The sequence below is a fragment of the Falco naumanni genome, chromosome 8 (assembly GCF_017639655.2).
Source record: "Falco naumanni isolate bFalNau1 chromosome 8, bFalNau1.pat, whole genome shotgun sequence".
In the NCBI taxonomy this organism is placed as follows: Eukaryota; Metazoa; Chordata; class Aves; order Falconiformes; family Falconidae; genus Falco; species Falco naumanni.
The window spans coordinates 16,932,899-16,956,692 of record NC_054061.1 but is presented as its reverse complement, the minus strand read 5'-3'; the positions used below and the strand labels follow the sequence as shown (position 1 = coordinate 16,956,692).

Sequence of the window (23,794 nt, the reverse complement as noted above, 5' to 3'; positions counted from 1 at the left end):
GCCCAAAAGACCATTGAAACCCGAAGTGCATATGTAAGGAGAGGTTTAGAAGGACAATCAGGATTTACATGGTAATTAATATAATTACAAAATAAACCTCAGATGTCCACTGAGAATTAAATTTTCATACTCATAGGAGAACTACAGTTTTAAAAAAATAATATGATGAATCCTTGCACTATGACTTTGACAGGCATATTCTTGATTACTAGCTACAGAGGTAATGGAAGGTGTATTATACCCTGGAGGATCATAAATCTTTCTGATTTAAATAAAATGAGGCTTAAGAGAGCAGAGTTTGCCTAATTTGGTATAAATTGACAATTGTGATTTATTAACAAGGACAAGGAAGTCACTAAGAAGTGCTGCTGCCATACCCAATTATTGTTTAATCAGGTGCCAGATGAAGCTAGACTGGCATAGAAGATAACTGTGCAGTGCTGAAGATGCCGGGGTATAAATAACCATTATCTGTATTTTTACTTCAGAGACTAACACTGCAAGTTTTCAGAGGGAGTTAAATCAACTAAATGGCTGGGGGTGGGGGGCTGGGCAGCAGCAAAAACAATATCAATGTATCTTCTTTTCATAATCTAGCTTCTATGCCATTGAGCAAATAGTATTTGTCATGACACCCGTGAGCAGCAGGCAACTTTGTCAATGTAAGTACAGCTGTGCAATCAATGCTGTACTAAAAAAAGAAATCTGAATTGTCTAGGTAGGTTCAAATTTATTTTAAAACTTTTATTCACAACTGGAAATGGATGACATTAATAACTTTTTCATGTTAAGTTAATTGGCTTGCGAACAGCAATCCTCAGACAGTACATTTTTATTACCCCATTGGGGCAGATGACTAAAGAGAAATAGTTAATTCATCATCACTGTGAGTGCCCTGACCTAGAGGCATCCAAGGCATGGATGTCTGCAGCAAGGTCTGCATTCAGAAGGAGGAGTCACAACATTTTTGTGAACAACAGATGATCAAAATCTTTTAACTTCCACCTGGCAATCTAAAAGCAATCTGATCCAAAATTACTGTGGTATTATCCATGCCTTGCCAAATAATTTGTATATATGCCTAAACAGATGGATCTAACATACACCCTGCCAGCTCTTGTAGTTGTTTGACCTTGCCAATGAACGTCATCTACATCTTTTCCAGATTGAGGCTTAGCCATTATGTCCATGGCCAGAAAGAGCATAAACAAGGGAACGGTATCACTTGGATCTACTAAAGAGTTTCAGACTGCTGTATATAGATATCAGTGTGTAAGCTGTCTACGTATCTCTTAATATCAGTGCAATCAATTAGGAAATGAGTTTAAAATAGTTCCATTGTAAATTCCAAGTGCTGTATTTTTTAGCCCTTCTTGCAAAAGGATTTTAGATTAATTTTATATTTTAAGGTTAGTTTCATTCTTCACTCAGTTTGCAGCATCTATAATTGTTTGAAGTATCCCTTTCACAAAGTTGTCTGTGTTTGCAGTTATCACCAAGGTATCCATCAAGTCCTTCATGCCGCAATTAGCATAAAATGGCATCCTAACATTTGTAACTTGCTTTAAGTTTTGCAGTACACATAAAAGTTTTACTTTTCACAATGTCATTATAGCAAATGCTGGGTTTCTTTGCAATGAAAGGCTCTGAAATACACTTGAGAGAATTTTTCCTAATGAACTTTTAACTTGGTGTATGGGCTGTGTAACTGAATTTGTGGCGAGTGTTTCCTTGGTCAGTTATGCAAAATTATTCTTGTTTCTCCTTTGTATTTATGGCTGCTAAATATATTTATTATAGACGAGTTGCTGAATACCTCGTGCTTACTTCCTAGCTTAATTTTCTAGTGGAATTGAGGCTTATGTGATAAAACTTTGTTCATGAGACATCTCTTTCCCTTCCTGCCCTGGAAATATTTCAGTTTACTCTCCAATTTTCACTATTTATGACAAAGAGATAAAGGTTTGAAATGGTGAAGGAAGACACTGGTAAAGATGCCACTAGGTAAAAGACTGTAGCATCAGTTTATACCTTATTGGATAGCTGTATGCCATAACTTTAGGAAAACCTTTGATCATAGTTCTCACTTCACTAAGCGTGAAAGAAGCAAAACTCAAGTGAAAAAATCTATTCAGGAGTTCCAACTGAATTCTCTTTCTGTGCTGAGTGTCTGTCTTCTATTATTTCTGTATGTTTTTTCTTCCCCCCTTCTCATCTCATTCTTTTATAACAAGTATCAGGAATCACAACTTGTTTACACACATTTAGACCTTCACTCTGCTATTAGTCCTTTGCAGGTCTGAATATAAGAACGAGTCCCACTGGCATGCACAGATGTACTTTTAATACTCAAGAAATCAGCATATGCCAGAATTTTTCAGAAGACTGTGTTTAATAAAATACTTCCCAAGCTCTGTGGAAGCAGAGTGGCTGTAAATGTCAATTTTTCTTAATTTCTTAACATTAGGAGGTTAAAATTTTAAAGCTGGCAGATACTTGTAAGTTTGAATATCATTCTTGAATACACACTTATGGAACACAGTGTACTTCTCAGTTTCTCTTTCTGTGAATTTTCCTTCAAGCCTAGCATGAAGTGGAAGATTTACCTAGCCTTTTCCCTTAATGACCGCTTATTAATATCTAAGCAGGACACCCATAAGACAAGTGTATAAATGTTTGTGAGACTGAGAGTTGGATGCAGATACATTCCTTCCACTATTAGGAAGGTAAAGGACTAGGTTTGCAATATAGTATCTTTGTAGCTGGTAATTCTGATTTCCGGAAAAGCTTTAGCTGTTATTTAGAGCTTGATAATTAAGTTGTTTATGAAAATTTCCTAGTTCTTAATTTAAAGTCTTTATCAACTACATTTGTCTTCATCTAGTATTTTTACTAAACACATGAATGCTACCATCTGTTCTCTACATATACCATCTAAATAAATCTTACTATGAATGTATCGTATATTGTTTTCAACAGGAATAAACTTCAGTATTTCTTTTGTATAGCTCATTTTTCCAGCATGCTTTAAAACATTGTAGTCATTGAACAAGGCTGGAAAGAGGTCTCCTTATTCACAAACCATGAAACTTGGATAGAATTCTGCCTGTCTGCAGGTGCCTTCATCATGGGCTGGATCATGTTTCTGCTGCAGTCAGCAGGGATAGTTTTATACACCAGGGAGTTTATACCTTGTGCTTGTGGCAAGCTCCATGCTGCCACCTCTAATAGGTGCCCACTCCCATTAGAAACAGGTGAAAGAACACATTAAAATGGTCAGAGGTCAAATATGTGCCATGTGATCTTGAATGAAGCTTTCAGTCTCCATAGACAATACTGATAATAATTTGTGAAAATTAATTTTTAAAAAAATCATTGCAGTGGTTGAAATGGTGTTAAAACAGATGAGTGCTTTTTTTATCATATTGTCCTTTGTTCTTCCTGCTGAGGGTCTTAACTAGTTTTTGCTACTTGTTCTTGGGTGTTTTACTAATGATGATGTAATGTTTTCCAGTATTGGATACTTGTAAAGGCTGGAATTTGGCAGAGCAGTACCAAGGAACAGCTTGTATATACACTAATGCCCAGTACGGTAAATTACTGTTGAGTATGAAATGAAGAACTGACACTTTCTAAGCATGGTGGATAGTTTCTCTTCTCATTCACTGAAATATGGAGCTGGAGCAGCCCAAATAAAATCTGGACCAGCTGAGGTACTTCAGATTTAAAAAGGCAGCTGGACTCTGAACGTACATGTCTTCTGATTAGTTGCAGAAATTTTGTTTCAGCACCTCATCCTTTCCTCTTCTACAGAAGATGAGAGAAAATGTATAAAAGTGTTTTGGATCTGATGCTTTCCTATTGAACTAGAGAAAATTTTATTGCAGCTTAAAAAAGCTCTAGAAATAAAATATCGCACACAAAGGGACCTTCATCCTTGTTCTGTGAATTGCTGAGACAGTCATGTCTTCTCACCTGTCCTTGAAACAAAGTCTGCACCTCCTTTTCTGATTCAGCCTTCATTAAAAGGCTGTTCAGTCTTGAAGCAAATGTACAATATTCTCCTTTGTAACAATAGTTATTTCCAGGGAATGTAATTCAAAGAGTTTTTCCCAACTCACAGATAAAATAATGTTAGTGATGCTTGACAGCAATTCCATTTTTCCAGTAAGAACAGTCTTACTGTAAGTTGAGACTAGAGAATTGCATTATTCATTTGAAAGATGTTTCTGGAATGTCTTTAGGCTCTTCTGGGTAGTGACAGTCTTATACAGAAATAAAATGGCCTTGCTTTGCTGTAGATTTATTAGTACCAATGTTTTATGCAGCTTCTCTCCTTTCACAATTCTTTGTTTTTCACAGTCTTCTGTGTTCAAGAAATTGTACTTGTTTTGTTGGCTCTCAGTGTGTTACTGATAAAGTCAACTCAGAGAAGATAATCCTCAGAGAAGGATTAAGTGCTGTTTGCCCATTTATTACAATGAGTAAACTGAGTCAGAGAGACTCTCATTTTCCTAAAGCCACATAGCAACTTAGTGTTGTAATTAAGTCTGACTCAGCAACACATACTAATTGGTTTCCATGGTGCCTAAGGCCCAAGAAGCCAATAATTCAGCCATGTTCAGTACAAAAATGAGAGCTGTGTCTAAGTCATGAGAAATTTCATGTGCCATGAGAGAGACTGAAAATGCCTTGCTCTTATTTTAACATTTATCTTTATTAAATTTTTACAAGAACATTCAAAATTATCCAAGTAACAACAGTAGAAGTGATGTGACTGTTTTACACAGTGTTCAACTGTGACAAAAACCTTCAGAAAAACAGATGCTGTGGTTTCTGCTTTGCTTATCTGCAGAGGGTTTAATATTTTAGTGATACAGGGATGAGGAGTTCATGTGAAACAGAAGTAACTGATGTTAGTGAAGTATCTATAAAATAGTCAATACTACAGGAACACAGGAAAAGTATTTGTGATCTTGGAAATACAAAAAATTACATCTTCCAGCTTCACTAGGATAACATGGTAAACACACAGGCTTCACAACGCAGATGGACAGAACACAGGCAATGTTGCAGAAGGGTGGCAGCGGATTAGTGTTAATGCTGCATGGCTCGTATCCGTGAAGTGCTGCGGACCACATGGTGCCAAAATAAAACCTGCATGAGCTTCCCTTCGGCGCTTTCCCAATTCTTCCCAGAGACATTTGGGGGCTCAGGATTTCAAATGGAGAAGGACAGGCTGCTTGGCAAATGCCGCGGGGATGAAGTAGAAACCCTCTCTGCCAGGTCTTGGGTGAGGTCTTTGCATGCTGCCTGCACTGCTGTTGGGGGAATGAACTCACAGTGAGGCAGGGGGCCAGGTATTTCTGTTGCTTTTTGAAAATGTTTCTCTTCTGATTCAACCAAGGAAAAGGATGTCCCTGTTTCCTTGTATTTGCACAGATTTTAAAATGCAAAGCTGCTGCTCCTCTCTTAGGGGAGTGCTGGGGACAGAGCCTCAAGAAATACAGCTTTCCCATTTCTGTAACAAAGCTCCTCTGTGGTGTTGGACAGAAATATAATTACTGTGTGTCTCAGTTCTTCTCACAGTACAATGGCAATATGTCCTACCTGACAAAATACTGAAGCTTTCAGTGGTATTTGGAGGACTGGACTGTATGGTGTGAATGGATGAGCCTGGCACCGTGAGCAGACAGACCAGACTGAATGAAGTCTATAGCAAAGTTCACATTTAGAAGCTGAGCTGGGTTTTTTAATGCCTTGATTAGGCTTAATTGAGGTTGCACCAGTTCAAGATAAGCACTCCAGAGACAAATTAAGTTTGCTTCTAGTTTTTATACAGTACTTAAAGCATGAATGTAGCTTGAGCTGTCACAGAACCCACACACTCCTTGTCCTGCTGGTTTGTCACCTCCAGGCTGTGCACATTGCTGGAAATGAGCACACAAGTCAAGAGCTGAGCATGCACTTCTGATCAATGTGGGAGGTAAGAGAGAGGCGGGCAATGATTAACAAGGGTTAGATAGAGGTCACCAGCCTATGTGTCCTTCACTCAAGAGCAGGATTTCCCAAACAGGTATGCAGCCATAGACAGACTGATCAAGCCCATCCTGGTGTGGGTTTTCTGAGAGATCTGTTCCCTTCTAATGCACAAAGCTGTGCAGTCTTGGTTCAGGGAGCAGCTAGGTTCTTTTGAAAAACAGGTAGGGAACGTTTTTCCTTCCTGAGAGCCTAATAAGCTTTTCAGACAACTTGACATATCACCATGAGAAATGCCATAATTGGCTGTAGTGAATTTACTGTAGCATTCTGTCTCTCAAAGGAGCAGCAGCAAATCCTTGCTGTTTGAGGAGAGTACACAAGCCTGGCCACCGCTCCTCTCCAGTTCTCCCAATGCCCACCAATCATCCAACTAGAGATGTCAATGTCTGCCTATTGCCTTTCATACCTGATTTGGATCTGTTGTACATGAATTTATCTAATGGCTTTTATACTGTCTGACTTTGCAACCTCTTGTGGCAAAAACATCCCAGAAGTTCATACTTTGGAAGAAGGATTTTCTTTTAGCAGTATTAAGCTCGTCTTGTAACATCACTAAGTGTCCCTCTACTGCTGAGGGATTTAGCGTGTGACCAATTCTGCATTCACCACCTCCATGATTTTGTAAGCCTCAATCATATCACCCCCATCAGTTTTCTTTTCTCCAGACTACAGAGTCCTAGTCTTTGTAGTATCATCTTCTAAAGTAGTTGCTCCATCCCCTTGAACATTTTGGTAGTCCTTTTCTATGCCTTTTCTAACCCCACTGCATTCATCCTGCTGCAACGAAATTGTCGTCAGGTATCTGCCAGGTACAGCGTTAGGCTTCTCAAAGTCCATTCTTAATTCAAATGTAATAGTATATCTGAAGTGGGAACAACAAAGTCTCAAAGCTAGGTGGAAAAACAACTAGCAATAGATGCTGTCATGTGCAGCATATGGCTGAGGCATCAAGATGCTTCATTTTGGCAACATGGCCATCATAAAAAAATGAGACTATAGAATCTGTCTGAGTGCCACCCCTCCAGTACATCACACTGAGTAGGTTCAGTCTGAAAAGGGTTGGAAGCTGTTGAAAATTCAGTGGAGAAAGGAATGACTTCTGATGAGTGTTGTCAGCAAGGAAAGTTGGCAGTGGTAGGGTAGTGTTCAATATCGACGCACAAAAGTTACAGCTGTTAGGAAGCAATGTCATGGGTTGGCATCTGCCCTTTTTTTAGAAACGTACAAGTAGTTTGCCATTGTTATTCCTCTAAAGTACAATGTAAATAATGTTTTTTAAGCCAAGGCAAAATAACCCAGAGACCTTGATTAAATTAATGTATCTCCTGAGGTATTTTTCTCATCCTGATTGCAGACATATATCAGCTTTCCAGTAGGTGAGCTGGCAGAGCGCCACTGCTAACGGGATCCTCTGTAGGAAGAGTAGAGCGATCTCTTGAACTTCTTGTGATTGCACAGATCCCTTGAGTATTGAGGCTTTCAGGTGTCTTTATTCCACCTTACTGTGTGAGTAACTGAAAAGCAAGACCAAGCTCTTTGATGTATTTGCTGATTTTGCAAATAGCTTGTTATAACCAGCAGCATATAATGACCAGAGAAATATCTCTATGCCTTGAAGAGCCAATAAAAACTCAGTTTGTAACAGTGGAGGTTGTTCAAGCTCATGAAGGTCAGCTGGGACTGATGTATATTTTAGGGCAATCTTTAAGAAGGGGACTGACTCAATGATGACATCTCAAGCAGGATTCGATGTGTTCTGTACAGAAATTCAAACTCAGTTCCCACAATAAAAACGAATTTTCCCCTTTAGGTTTGGACGAAGCGTAGTAATGAGTATGGTGATGGTGTACTGTTGCAGTGTTTAACTGAGCACCTGGTAAATGCGGTTGAATGAGTGCTGACTGTGGTCTTGTCCTGACTGTGTGTGGCCTTCTACTTACCTTTGGTCATGATTAATTCTTTTCATTATAACTAACATTAGAGATTAAAGTGTGTTAGAGTAATGATGAAACCAGGTGTTTCTTTAAAACAGCCAAATGAAAGAGGTAACTAAAATCTTGAAAATGGAATGATACCAAGGTACCCACCAGTCCCGTTGGTCAGAACAGTTGCCCTGCCCAGATTCTCACCTAAATGATAAAAATGTCTGACCATCAATAAAGAACATAAGGTGATGCAAAGGGTCTGAAGACCACAGACCTCCTGTAAATGGTGCCACCAGAAGGGAGAGGGAGCAAGAGAAGTTGATTCAGATGATGTGAGTCTTACTAACGTTGTTTCTTTTGAATTTTCCCAAATAGGGCCGAGACTGCAGTGTGCCCATTAATGCGTGCATTCAAAATCCATGTCAGAATGGAGGGACCTGCCACCTCACCGAGGCAAATAAAGATGGATTCAGGTAGTAACCCAAAGCTCATTTTAAATGAGATAGTAAAATTAAATGTTTCTACTTTGCATTAATGAACTGTAATAGCTACTTTATAGAAGCAGCTGCATGTGACACTTCTATTTGCCATACAAACTAATTAATCTGGTTTCATTCATGTAACATGCTGTTTCCTCTGAAACAGGCCTCCTTATTTTCTCATAATGGAATATACCCTTAAGAACTATTTTGAGTGGTCTCCCTGATCTGCACTGTGTTATCTGTATGCTAATTTTCCTTGGGGCATTTCAAACTCACATAGACCCTTTCTTGTATTAGTAAAGTAAGCAACTGTTGCTTGACAACCAGATGCAAAATGTTTTTTATACTGAAGAATCTTGTAGACAAGCAGGCTTTAAAGAAACAATTAAAAGACATGAAGAGATTGCCACATCTTGAGCAATGTGCCTGCAAGAGAATAACTTTTGCAGCTGGACATTAAGGATTTCAGTTTTCCTATATAAGAAAGACGCAGTATAGGTGGGGATACTCCAAGAGAAGCCCAGAAATTTTCGTGCGGTAACTGGGAGATTTGTGCTGCCACAGACACTGTTCTACAGCTAAGAAAATACAAGTTTGAGGCTTTGGCCACTAGTTGTCATTAAAATTGATAGAAAAATTAAAAAAAAAAAAAAAAAGAGTTGCTGAAACCTTCATAGATTTTCTCCTTAGTATTTATGCTGTTTCTTGAACAAAATACGTACAAAAGTACACCATGCTGTTGTTTCAATTGCATATATGAAAGCCTCACTTTTAAAAGCTTTTACACATTACTGAGTCTTCTGTTTTGTCTTCTCTGATATATATAGCTTCTTATCAATGACAGCTGGATGGAGACACAGAATTGCAAGGTTTATAAATGGTGTAAGCTGGGAGTCAAACCAGTACATTCTTTCAGTTTGATTCCAGTTTGGTTTCAGCTGTGATTAGGACCGTTCCAACTGAGGTTAACTGTTTGTTAACCAAGTCAGCAAACCCATATCATCTGATGTCAGAAAATAGGATTTTTTCAAAATAGAAAGGACCAGGTGAAAGTCTGGGTGACTGACAGGACTTCAGGTGCAGTGGGAGGTTAGCACCCACCTCCTGTTCCCCGACCAGTGGTAGGATGCCTTTGATATTTCCAGAAAAACACTGTGGCTTCCTTTTGACTCCCCAAATCCTTCATGTGGGAATGAAGCACATAAGAGCTTCCATTTTGCCCTGTTGGTAGGATGACTGGGGAAACAAACAATGGAAGAAATGCCCCAAAGCTTCTCTCTGGCTCTGTGCCCGCCCACCCCCAAGAATCTCCCCCTTACAGAAAGAGAAATAGCACATGCTGGATACAGGACACTGATGATATTGCAATGGAGAAATGGAGGTTGATGGGGATGAAGCGACACTGTCAGGCTCTGTTATGAGTAACAATCTGAAGCTTTCCAGCTTGGGAGAACAGGAATAAACCACATAGCCATGTCTCCATGAGGTACAGTTTAGAGCTCAGCTTGAGCAAGGCTGTGAGCGGAGTAGAAGAGCGCATCTGAGTAGAGATGTGTTTGTAGGGTCACGCTGGTGCGTGGTGGTGGGAGAGGATGAGGAGGCTCTGCAGATCTCAGCATGCACAACTGGTCTTGCTGCTTGACAGAACTCCTAGGTTTTGCTCCAACCACTGACATACCTCTTCTTGATTCGTGTTTTAGCAGGCCCAGCAATTTCTGGAGTAAAAGTTCAGGTTCAGTTTCTGCTTGAGAGAAATAAAGGTTTAGTGGTCTTCAGTTCAGGTTCCCTTCTGGTCACCCTCATGTAATACTGTTTAGATAACTTTTCCCAGCTTATGCCAAAGCAAAATTGTACCACATTAGAATATCTGAGTTTTGTCACTCAGTACTCATTTTTCAAAAATCTAGCTGATACTAAAAATGTGCTAGTAGAATGAAAGGCTTCAGCTTGTATTTTAGACCAGGTTTTTCTTTAGCATTTTTGTTTTCTTCTATAGTAGAAAGTAAAAAGTTCTGAATGACCTAAAATGAAAGCTACTTCTGCATTGTTCTCATGAAGTCTCAATTACAAATTCAGAGGCTTTGCTTCAGTTCCAAATTAACGTCATTTTTGAGATCCTTTATTAAACTGCAGGGGTGGTTGTGTTGCTTAACAACATTTGAGGCTTTTTAGGGAGGGTTTCTGCCTTTATAGTTATTTATATAGTTTCAGTTGGTCCAATAAAAGACCCGAAAACCCATATCTCGTCAAAATCTTGCTTTATAAAATTGAATGTTCAGCTTGTGCATTGCTCTGTTTTCTCTCTGTGTTTTTAATTCAGTCAGACCATAGACCCAGCTGCTGTGGAGAAGCAGGGCGTGGAGCTTTAGCACGTTGTAGAGAAATGTGGTGTGGGGATGGAACAGTCAGAAACAGGAAAGAAAAAGAAACATTTTGAGATTGAATTTGGTTGGTTGGTTGGTTGGTTGGTTGGCTTGAGGTTTTTTGGTGAGATATCTCCTCTCCATTGGATGGCAGCAGTCAGAGTTACGTGCATATAAATTATGTTCATCAAGATGGGAAAACGTTGCCTTAGATTATATACTGTGAGGAAGCGGATGTCAAAAACCTTTTCATCAGAGGCCTCCTTGGATTTTTCTGTTGTGTGGCCTGTAAAAGAAATTATATCTTCTGTATATTCTCTTCCCAAGGGAAATAAATTCATACACAAGCTCTGCTGCCAAACTTGTCAAATCTTTACTCTTGTAAAAAGGAAACTTAAGCCAAAGCTCTCTCCCTATGAAATGCCAAGCAGTTTAACTCTCAAGTTTCTGTAGCCTTAGACAAGAAAATTACCTTTTAAATAATGCTAAAAGGGTGATGTCCCAAGGCAAAGACAGGAAATTCATAGTTATGACTGAGATTCCAGCCTGACTCGCCCGCTGTGCCTGGTACCCACTAGGGCTTGCAGCAGCAGGGGATTGAGGCACACGGATTTGTTGTAATAGCAGGTCCTGGTGGGACAGCAAAGGGCAAAGGTTCAGCTGGAGTTCTTCAGTCCTTCGTGGTATCCTTTATCCTTGCACCTTTTTCAATTCAGAGTAATATTCACATTCTCTTTTTTCAGGTAGGGGCAACTTCTGTATTAAAGAATAGTTAAGTGACATCATGAGGCTCAGAGGATTAGAAACATGAAGTTCTTCCTCCCTTTGAATTGCTTATTCTAATCTGATCTGTCTTCGTTGACAAAAGGTTGCCAAAAAAAGTGCTTATTGAGACTGATAAAAAAAAAATATAGTCAATCAGGCATGTCCTGGACATCTAGCGTGACTGTGAGTGAGACTTTGACAAAGGAGGCAGAGCTGTCAGCTCTGCTTCACAGGCAACCAGCTGATCTTTGAGAACCTACAGTGTTGGGAAACAAAGTCTCTGGATTATTTTAACTTTTCTCCATATAAAACCCCCTCCATTTTCCAGAGCATTTTCTTTAGCATTTTGCACAAACTTTAAGTTCCCTATAAATGTAAAATCCTGGAACTGATTAACTCCCTGGTGTTAATTCTGCCTAGTTCAAGGAAAAACATTGCACTTCCAGACTTACAGGCTACTCCATAGGGATGTATATGTAAAAAGCTCCTTTACAGAGAAACTGTAATATTCCTGAAAGAATTTACTATCTCTATTTAAAAGTTGATTTTTTTGAAATGTGATACACTGTATGTATGCCTATTTTAATAAACAGGCGCTAAACTTTTTCATTAGTTTATGAAAAAAAATATTAATATAGTAAACATACAAAACTGTTAGTATACTTCAGCTCCAAAAGTTTACCCCCAAAATTTTGTCATTAATTTCTGTGTTCCCTTATGCCTTCATGGGCATAGTGAGGAGTTATTTCTTTATTTTTAGGAAAACACAACACTTAACAGAAAATCCCTAAACTGGAGGAACAGGGAATTTGGACCTTTATGTGATCACAGCATTTTAGAAAATAGCTCTTTCCTGCATGGCTCCATTGTTTCTGAGGTCCAAATGAAATGCTGTCTCACACTGCTTCACTATTTAGTCAATACAAAGTTTTCATCATTGTCTCTGGAATTAATTTTCTCTCTCGGTCAGCTGGAACCCAAGTTTGATGACCTTCCAGTCACTCTGCAAACTTCATTTTTCTTCTAAGCTTTTTCTGGGAAAATACATACAAACAGTCCCAAACTGCAACTCTTTCAACATACAGTTCAATCCAGGTCCCAAATTGTATGTTTTATCTTTTAATTTCAGTCCTCATATTTGGCACTTTTGAATGCAAATCAAAATCAAGAATCATATGTAAGCAATAATGTAAAGACTCCCTATAATACATAGGGACCAGTAGCCAAATGTCATCAATTATGCTGACATTTCCTTCAGTATGGAATGTGTCCTAATACTGAGCAATTGTATGTTAACAATCCCATATGTATTGTTACTGATGGTAACTCTACTGAGTTGAACCATTTCTGTGATAGTATTTAATAATGTCATTTTTAATTGCATACATCCAAGCTGTCCCAGTCCTTTTGTGGAAGGAAAATGGTGTTATATTCACATAAAAATAACCAGCACAAAGCCACTCTTGTTGCTTTCTTTAAATGGAGAGAAAGATTTGCGCTCCCAAACCAAGACCTTGGATGCCAAGTTGCAGCCTGGAGCATATTTTTATGGCTGAGTTATAAACCCCTGAAAATGGGGTTTTGTAATCAAAAGGGGAGACATGATGAATGTGTCACTGTATTTAATTAGATGTCTTTAACCCCCTCCCCGACAGTTGCATTGCCACAAAAGATAGTGTGCCAGCTTTTCTTTCTTATCTGCCTCCTGTGATCCTCTGGATCATTGCAGGGTCAGCAAGAGGACATATTTTATTAGCAATAATGAGATTGAGACAGGAAAATAAGATCTTTCTTATTGATTTATTGTGTCCTAAATTGGATTTATTTGGGCAGTTTGGTCTTGGTTATTCATGGTGAAGGTTTTCTAACTCTCATGACCTGTTTTTGTGGTGCCTGCAGAGCTCAGTGAAGATGACTGTTAGCATGTGACCTGTATGCCTGTTCTGTACCCATCTAGAAGATCTTACTGTTGTGGTGGCTCAAGACACATTGCCTACCCTTTTTTGTTCCTAGTTGTTATTCCCTTAGTTTCTGAGGTTGCACATGTCATGAAGAATCTAACCTTATCCTGAGGGTCCAACCTAGGATCTGCTGAGGGTTGATGCAGAGCTCTGTGCCATACCTCACTTGGGAGCCCTGGTGCTCTGCTCAGTCTATGGACACAGGAGGAAGAAAAGCAAATGTCATGCTGAGAGCAACCAGCCCAGAAGTGCTGCAGTTTTCTTCACAGATTCTGAAGTTCTCCTATTTCTCCAGAGCATTCCCAACCTCATCTCCATGACACCTACATAAAGGAGGATAACGACCCCATGTTCACTTTGTCCATCTGACCTGAAAAAGTACCCTGCAGCTATCTCTGCATTGAAATTCTCCTGGTTTCAGAAGTCAATGGATGGCAATTAGTGTGACTGCTGTGGTGCTTTCTGGTTTTCATCCTCATCAATCAGTAGTGCTTTATATTTGTTCAGTTCCTTTTCTGCCATCAGAACTTGTATGGGAAAGGAAATGAACAGCTAAGTGAATGTGTAGTTTGGACTGGGACTCGAAACAACCCTTCCCTTCTGTGCACACACTTTCTGTGACTAGTGAACAGCAATACTGACAGTTCAAAACTGACACTTCAAATATCATTGCTGGCTTCTTAAAAGCCACTGAAATGACTGGAGCACTTAACACATGTTTTTAGACTCTCTTTTAGAAAACTGTGTCCTCCACCTCTTCATCACTTACAGCTAGTTTAAAATATAAAGGTTCTCTTAGCAACCATAACTTCTAGATCTAGAAAGGAAATGGAGATTGAAAAAAAATTGAAGTCATTCTTCAACCACTTTGTTTCTTACACTCCCTCTAGGGACCATACATCAGAGTCTTGTGAGATAAAATATTTAGTGCAATTATTCTTCACTAGTGTCCACATCATCACAGAACCATTACTAGCTCTGCCATTGTTTGTTTGTGTTTTAGTTGAATTATCTAGACATCATCAGCTCTTCTACAAATAGATGTTGGAGGAGCTGCAGAAGTACTGAAACCTTACTGCACTTGTAAAAGCAATCATTCCCAAACATTTCTTGTTTGGACAAGTGACAAAGTGGTAATGAGAAGAAAATGTTCATGTCTGTAAATTCAATTCAAGCCGTTGTTCTTTAAAGAGAGCGAACTATCTAAAAGCTGCCAAGTTGCCCTGTGATTGTGCAGCCCTCAGTAGGCAAGTATCCACATACTCACAAAGTCATTAAGAGAAAAGCCAAGAATTTGAATATTGTGATGAGTGTTTACTCTCCTGCCCTGGAGTTGCTCACTTCAGTTCAAGGCGAGGGTTCTCGACAAAGAAAGCAAAGGGAAGCACGACAGAGGCTGTCTCCTGCTGATGCTTTTATGTCTCATGTAAATAATTACATGACTCCATGAACCATCAGGCTGCATCCTTTACCAAACACATAGGATTAAAGTGCTCTGTATTTCACAGCAGCAGTGAATTCGGCTCCAGCAACGCACTTTCATATTTTTTAATTTCAGTTTTATACCTCAAACCTCCTGCCCTTTCAGATCCATGCTAACTTTTTATTAATTCTTTTCTTTCTCCAAAGCTGTTCTTGTCTCCTTGGGTATGAGGGGGAGAGGTGTGAAATAAACCCAGATGACTGTGAAGATAATGACTGCGAGAATAACTCGACGTGTGTGGATGGGATCAACAACTATGTCTGTCTCTGCCCTCCTAATTACACAGGTAAGAAAGGGCCACAACCAAAGAACAGGAATCCATGAGGAGTTCCTTCAATGCCTGAAGGGAAGGATCCAAATGCATGTTTACTTTATCCATGAGCATATAATTAACCAGGAAACTAGTCCCATTTTAAAGCAACCTGGATGTCTTACTGGCAAGATGTTAGTTCTACCAATATTGCCATACATGTCACAAAAATGGCCACTTCTCTGAGTCAAAATACTGATGCTTCATTTTAGAATGCATTAAAACATAGGTCTGAGGTGTCAGAGAAATCTGTACTTCTGCATGCACATTCTCAAAATGTATTGCAGAAATATTCCCAGTCATGAGCTGAGTTTGATATACATCAGTTCTGAATCCTGGAAAATAAAAAAAAGTGTCTGTTCAAATGGTTGGAAAATAGCTTTTCGAGCGTGGCTTTCACCTGAGATCTCAGAGGTCTGCATTTATTAAAGAAAATTAGCTTGACAATGCGCTTTTTAAATTCATTATCTCCATTTCACAAGCGAAGAAGCAAAGGCTGTATAATAAACCGTGATCTCAGTTGTAGCCTTCAGTGTGCACCCATGGCAGTGAGCCCAGCCCAGCAGATGTGCAGTCACCTGCTAAGTCCACAGTGACAGAAGTTGGTAACTGAGTTAGAAATGGAATTAGTATCTCCAGCACCCATCCTGCATTTCAGATAAATTCCTTCCTAAGCCTTCTGCGAGAGCAGAAACCCTCCTAACTGGAACCTAAAAGTGCCGTTTCCCAAGCCGTTACTGGAGCGTACCGTTGGCTTATTCAAACTGCGTTAGCACAGCCTTCCTGGCCCAGCGTGGAGTGGTAAGGAAACACCTGCAACAGTTCCTGCTCCCATCCTTTGAAATGGGTTTATTACCTTCTAAGCATGGAGAAGTAATGAAGGGCTTCTTGTACACTGGAATATATTACATGTCGGGGGATTTAATGAGGATCAAGCTTGAGTGGCTGAGTAAGGCAGGAGGAAAGCTTCTAGAATTTCCAAACTCTTAAAATACTTTTGTGGCTGATACAAAGGAGGCCCATGTAAATCTTTAGCTGAGAAAAGCCTTATGGCTTGAATGTACATTTATTGGAGTCCTAAAATGATCTTTCTGCCAAAAACTGAAAAACTGCAGCTTAGCAGAGTAAAGAGTTTTGCTTATAGGATGTTGAGCCCATTGTGCTTACTTGTGCACTATTTATGTCAGCTGTTCTTGGGTGGTTTCAAACAAAACTCTATACAAGGAGGCAGAGCCTTTACATTTACAAGAGGAAATATATTTGCCCAGCCAAGAAAAGACATGTCTAGTAGGGAACTGAATCCAGTATATATGCAAATGTGCTTTCCTCTTCTCAGGCATATTGCAGTTTTATTTTTTTTCCAGACCAAAAAGGCAGGCAAGATTGGGATTTCTTCTCAAATGGCAGTCTGCCTAGGGGCCAGGGAACTCATATGATACTTTAGAATCAGTTTTGAAATATTTTTAATCGACTTCCAGCTTTTTTTTTTCCTAACCTGAATATTGTTCATGCTGTGCTTATGGTTATGAGCAGGAATTTGTTGAATACTAGACCCCAGTCTGGCAATGTGAGATACACACCGTTGTATATACCATACAGTAAGCGTTTGCTGTCACAGTGCAGGCAATAGCTTTGACTACAGTTGAAACAAACTGCATTTTTGAAGAAGAGCAGGAAGTACTTCTGGAAAATAGAATATGAATTATAAGTGAAAAAGGTTTGAAAAATAGGGGTGTTGCTTAAATTAGAAATCTAAAGGGTTGCAATAGTTTGTGTTGCTTAAAAATGGGAAGAGTTTAGTGAACTGTGATAAAAGAATTGCTGTAACCTGCTTTGCCTCCATTTTGGAGAGGGATATTTCATCAAACCTGATCAGTCACCTGGAAGGATGACTGCAGTGCAGCTGGCTGGGCTGAAATACCCCTGAGAGGTACACCTGGCCTTCTCAGAGCAGAAAGGCAGGGAACAGCAGAAAATGGCTGGAAGAACTGAAGCCATCAGCAAACCAAAAGTTACATATAAGCTAAGAAAAACTGAGCCATGGTTTTGAGGGTCTTCTAAGAGTTGAATCCAAACACAAGAAATTGGACATGAGCTGAAATTGCTTGACTGAATGAACAGCAGCTAAGGAAATGCCATGGAAGCAAACAGGCAAGTCATGAAGGAGCACTTTGAAAAGATATGCGTGCCTGACCTGAAAAGAGGGAGATCTATTGACCAAAGAGTTTGACTGAAGTCTCCTGTGATGTCCAAGGCATCTCTGTGTATATTGTCTTCAAATAAACCTTTTTATACTGAAGCAATACTGAAATTACTATGGCAGTATCTATTAAAAAAAAAAAAAAAAAGTAGATTACTTTAGTATGGTGTTGAATGTACTAAGAATAGTGAATGTTAATATTTCAGAGAGAAAGCGGGTCACTGGAGGAGCTGGGAATACTTATTCCTGTACTCAGACTTGTGCACTGAGGTGCCTGCCCCCCTGTCAGGTGCTGGCTGTGCTGAACGTTGTGTTAGCAAACTGTGTTTGCTTCATGGATTTTACCTGTATTTATATGAACAAAGAATGGATCGTGGAGGGTACTTTCCAGGGTAACCTTTTTCCTGTGAAGTAGTCTGGGGGACAATGAGCTCACAGCGTGGTGTTTTGCCTAAAAGGGCTGTGCTATCCATAGGCAGGGTGTATCTAGCAGGACAGAAAGTGTAGGTAATATATCTTCTTCATGTGCCCAAATATTATACTTAGTTCTGTTGTTCAGAATTCAAGGACCAAGTTGAGAGGTGAGAAAGAGGATTAGAGGTGAAACATAAAAAAAAAAAAACCATTGTGGAATTGAGAATACATCTTGAAGATCTCAAGAAAAAACTTAATTGGCTTAACAAAGAGTAGGCAGACAGAGCAAGCTTTTTTTGCTTTTTTTTTTTTTTCCAACTTTTGTTTGTTTGTTTTCCACAAATGCTTGTATGGAGAATAGAAATTTCTTTAAAAGGTTCGTTGGCTGACCTTAGTGGCTGAACAAATCCAGACCATACATTTTTATCATTGTAATTATACAAGAGTTGTTTCTAGATACAAATGTGGTTTCTTGGCAGATGCTTTTTTAAAACACAAGTTACTTCTAGAGTGGTCTGTGTTACACTGAAGATCAGACTAGATGTTTCTGTACTGATAATCTGTGATGTCTTGAGCAACATTCAGGCTGTTAGTTAAAGGTGCCCAGCACAGCTCTTGCAGATTCCTTCTTTTCCTGACTGTAGAGGCAGGCAGGCTCTGGTAGCACTGTGAAGTAGGTAATCTGAATCCCTCATCAATCTTTTGGTCTTGGATGCCATAATACTTGTAAGAATGCAATGATATTACAGTAAGCACTGCATGTATGAAATAAATGCTCTTGTGTATTACAACACACATTTATGTGTGTTGTCCTGTAAGAAATATTTTGAATCCCCCTTGGTTTAGTTGACTAATAGTTAAATCATGACAGTAAATCTTATGTTCCTAAATGAAATGCAAATTAAAAATGCATGTGTTGGAAATGTTGGCTATTGACAGAGTTGCAGTATCCAGGGTTTGGGTTTTTTCCGTACCTTGGTATTTTCCTGCTTTATCTTCTGTCTGTCTAGCTTTACTTGTGTAGCCTTTTTAGGAAACAATATCCCCAATAATGATGCATAAATTTTGCTTTCATTGGTTGGAATAGTGAAAGCCAAAGATCTTTCTTCAATTAATAACTTTTTGTAGTGTTTTCCTTTAAAATTCTTTGACAGTTTTTTCCCCTACTCAAAGTAGATAAAAAATGGCCGATTTGTTAAGTGACTGCTGAGGCAACGAATTTCCCACACTCCAGCTCCATTTCACTCTCATTTTAAAAAAACCACAAAAACAACACACCAAAAAATGACCCACAGTCACAGTAACATCCTTCCTAGTTCCTTTCCATGTAATAACTTTAAAAAGTTGTGGAAATACAAATGGATTCTTTGAAGCATAAGTTAAAGAAGGTGAAACTGGGAAGGGGGGATAGGCAGATGGCTGATTGCTGTAAAAAAGATTCAAGCCCTTACCTGCACCACCAGGTTTCTTCAGCATTCTTAAAAGTCAGTATTTTCAATGTTTGTTGGTTGTATTTACATAACCAAACCAATACTTACGCTGTGTAGCAGAGTCCTGATGGCTTTTATTGTCAGCTGTTGTCTTATTTTTTCCTCTCCCTGACTGGTTATTTTAATCCTGAAGCTAAATTATAAACATGTATTTCCTCCAGGAAAATTGTGTACCCAAAGTCCAGACAGCTGTAAAGCCTGAGCAGTCTGTGGGCTGGTTTACAGACTGGTGGGACCCCTTCATAGATTACAGCTGCTTCTTACTGCTTTGAAGGTTTTCCTTCTCTTAAAAAAGAAACATACATAAGAACCTCGAAAGACAAAGCTATGAGTTAGGTCAGTCACCCCAATTCATTTCCTTTTTTGTATTTGTTCTAGTTTTTTTCTTGTTGGCTTAACATGTTCTATCTCCAGCTATCAATATAAACATTCCACTGTCTCCCTAGCTTTGTGGCTTAGAAATGTAGGACAAAATTCATACCATTTCTCCCTTTCGTTTGTTTTTTCTGTTCACTACTGTCATAGGTGTTCTCGAGAGCCATCACTGCTTTGCTTATAGTTCTAGATTCAAATACAGGATTCCTTACCTCCAAAAAGAGATCCTTCCCTCCGTCCCGCTGTCCTCTGTGCTTTCACTTGAAGAGGTGTCCGAACATAGCTAAAGGACCAAACAGGCTGTACCAAACATATACTACACACTTTAAAGGGGTTTATGCTTTACTTGCTGGTGTATTTTGTTTTGTTTGCTGTAATTTTTCCTTCCTCCCATCTGTTTGATTTTAGGCAGAAGCAGGGCTATGTAGTGCTTACACACAACAAAACTGGTAAATATTTCAGGTTTTGCTAAGGATCCTAAAAAGCCTCAGCAAATAGCCAGACCTCTTTGTTCTGAAACAATAAAAAATTAGTGGCTTCTACTACTGAAAATAGGTCTTTTCTAAAATACATTGCATCCCATGGCAGGGAGAGAGGAGAGCAAGTGTTTAAAATAGTTTGTTTCCCTGGGAAAAAGCTGCAAGCATTTTGTATCACAAGGGGGAAAAAATATCTCTCTCAATCAAAAAAAAAGCTTGAAACTATTTCTGGTTTTATGTGTTTGGAAGAGAAGGCTAAGCTCTATTTTACCTAAGGGGACCTTGTGGTGTCCTGTGGTAGATGGTATCTGAGATTTTTTGCAGTTTTGCTACTTTTAGACAGAACACTATTCACTGTTAGTGATTATGGTCTCTTTTTCTGGCATATCTGATTGTGGTAATGTTGCATGGCAAAAGCCAAGCACTTAGTCAAGCCAAACGACTCTGGAAGAAAGAAGTTGTGTGGTGACTTGTGGCTGACACTCTTCTGCTGGAGCTCTCCCACCCGTTTCCCATCGCTAACCATTGTGAGGCTGCTTTGCAGCAGTCCCTGAGGTGGGCACCAGTGACAGCTGAATGACGCTGCAGTTGATCATTGCACTGTAGGTTGTTTTTTCCCCCTTGTGATTTTTTAATTACATGTTTGATATAGGAACAGGAAGGTTCTAGGTAGTGTGGTTCAGCCTTGTGGTTCCACAAGGCTATTAGCTGCCTAATAAACACTGAAAGCTTAGCTATCTGCCTCTTCTAAAATTCCGGAACTTTAGCCATAACTTCCTCAAGACAAGCAGAGAAAAATGTGGTCAAAGTTTGGATATTTTCTTCCTTTTATTTGAAGGAGTTCTGCCTTACATGGAAGTTTCTCAGTTTTAGTTACTCGACAAATGTGAAGTATGTTGGCTTTCAGTGCAAAAAATAAAAAGGCACCCACATTTCCCACTTGCCTAACTATGACTGAGAAGTGCTGGAAGAGCTGGAAGTTTTAGCTTTGTTTAGGAGCCTAAGCCCATTTCCAGCCCTGTTTTATTTAGAGAGAACCACATGTCATTGCTATCAGATTGGACTCTCTTATCTCATTGTACTGGGACTGAAGAAGGAAATAGCACAGTAACTGGCAGTGCTGCAGCCTGTCTTTGGTCTCAGTATGGGTGTCCTGTTATGTTGGAGCTCTCAGCTCCAGGATTTCCTTTGGTCATATTTCCATTTGCAAAATGTAATGTGTCATGTTTGGGGAACCAGATCGACTGGAGAATTTCTCTTTGTTCACCAGGACCACAGTGTATCTCTAAGAAAATGGATCAGCTACTATTGTCTTAAAGGATGAGTGGAGTGAATATCATCCTCAAATGGATCATTAAATGCAATCTGTGAAGAAAAGCCTCAGGGGATGAGACATTAACCACAAGCCCGTTACTCACCTGCTTATGGGCAGGTGGTGTGTACTGCACAGTTAATCAGGCTGGGAGGAGCTGAGTCCACCAATGGGCAATTGGTGTATTCAGCACTCCAACAGCACAGTGATGGCCACGGCACAACTGTCAGGAGGAAATAAGTAAATCTTTCTGCATATAAAGTATTCTTTGGAGCCCTCTATTGGTTCAAGGACTGCACGGGTTCATGCGTGCAGGTTTTGGTAGAAGGGGAGGAGGGCAGCTGTAGGGGGGGCTTCTGTGAGAAGAGGTGAGGAGCTGCTCCTGTCAGCCCTGCTGCTGCCTGAAGTTGAGCCTGTCAGCAGCACTGATGGCAAAACATGAGAGAAGCAACTATGCAAACACCAAGGTCAGTGAAGAAGAAGAGGGAAGAGGTTCTTGAGGTGCTGGAGAAGAAATGTCCACGCAGCCCATGGGGAAGACCACACTGAAGCAGGTTGTTCCCCTTGCAGCCCATGAAGGACGATGTCAGAGCCAACAGCCATACTGCAGCCTGCAGAGCACCTCATGCCAGAGCAGGTAGATATGCCCTACAAGAAGCTGCAGCCCATGGAAAGCCCAAGCAAGGAGCAGGCTTCTGGCAGGAGCTGCAGCCCATGGAGAGGAGGTGCCCGTGTAGGAGCAGCTTTTCTGGCAGGAACAGTGTCCCTTCAGTCTGTTCCTGAAGAACTGTATCCCATGGAAAGGACCCACACTGGAGCAGTTCTTGAAGAATGGCAGCCCATGGGAAGGACCCACATTGGAGAAGTTCATGAAGGACTGTATCCCATGGGAGGGAGCCCACACTGGAGCAGGGGACCAGCATGAGGAGGAAGGAGTGGCAGAGATAAAGTGTTATGAATGGACCACAACCCCCATTCCCCATCTCTCCGTTCAGACCATGAGAGTTCAGATTCAGACACGTGAGTCTACAGTGTGTCCAGTGTCCTACTGCCAGCCCTGAAAGGACGTCTCAGAAAATGTATAGCATCTCAGATGTGACTGGATGCACTAGATTGTGTAAATAAATAAATCGATCCCTAATAGTTTCCAGACAAATCACATAACTGGAAAACATCCATATGAAGTAATATGGCTCAAAAACGTAGGGGGTCCAGCAAAATTAGGATCTATTCCAGACACAGTGGTTCTGAGGGATGATGCTATATGCAGGTGAGCACTGGAAGCTGGTTTAGCTCGCGTTTTACACACTGTGGTGGTGTGGTGTTTGTGATGTTGAATACTATTTTTTGTACTTTGGCAGTGCACAGATCTGAAACTTACTCCTCCTTCAAGATTCAGAAATAGTGAAAGGATCGTTACTACTCTACCCAGATGTTGTTTAATCCATTACCCCTTTGTTTAATCTCAAGATTAGAGATAATTGCTCCTTCATTCTGAAAAACAAGCCACTTTGGGAATCTTAGTGTGGAGTGTAGCTTCAGGTTCCCACTTAATAGGCCAAAACCTAATAGATGAAGATTTAAATGTGAGGGGTTTAAGCATTAACACAGAATAAAAAGCATAAAGTAACTTTTAGGTTTTTGCCTAGTAAGTATTGTGGGCAGTGTTTGTCAAACAACAGCAAAGTTCATTAATAATGCAGAAAGAGTTGCTATTGTGTATTCCAGGTAATTTATTAAGGTTTGGTATCTAACATGGCAGCTGAGTGCATTTGCTTCTGAAGGATTTTCACATTTCTCTTTTCTTCATTGCAAGTTGAAACAGTTTAGAAGTAAAAAAATCATTTTTTTAATTTTCTAAGATGAGCCTCAAATCTTTTTCATCAAACATCAACAACATTCCTAACTGAATTATTTTCTTGGAGGAACATGCTATGTCTGTTCCACCCAACCATTTTTAGGTTCAGTGTTCTCCTGAAATTTCCAACTGGCACTGACTTCTTTTTAATAACTGAAAGGAGAGAAGAGGAAAACAAAATACAAAAAAACTTTTCTTCTGATACAAGTTATTTGATACAGAGTAATCTTTTATGAGAAAAACAGTACAGTATTTTTTTTTATTAGGAATAAAGAGAAGAGTTCTATTCTGACTTACCTGGCAACGTTCAGAAAATTGCAACATACTGTTTAACT

The 23,794-nt window shown here is 39.7% G+C and overlaps 1 protein-coding gene across 1 annotated transcript in view; it reads left to right on the top strand.

The window, feature by feature from the left end:
- Nucleotides 1–23,794, top strand: part of SLIT3 (slit guidance ligand 3) — a 530,317-nt gene that overhangs the window by 459,411 nt on the left and 47,112 nt on the right. Inside the window, exons 28-29 of the mRNA XM_040604595.1 lie at nucleotides 8,343–8,440; nucleotides 15,168–15,307. Of these exons, the coding sequence (XP_040460529.1) occupies nucleotides 8,343–8,440; nucleotides 15,168–15,307 (238 nt within the window). The remainder of the gene's footprint in view (nucleotides 1–8,342; nucleotides 8,441–15,167; nucleotides 15,308–23,794) is intronic.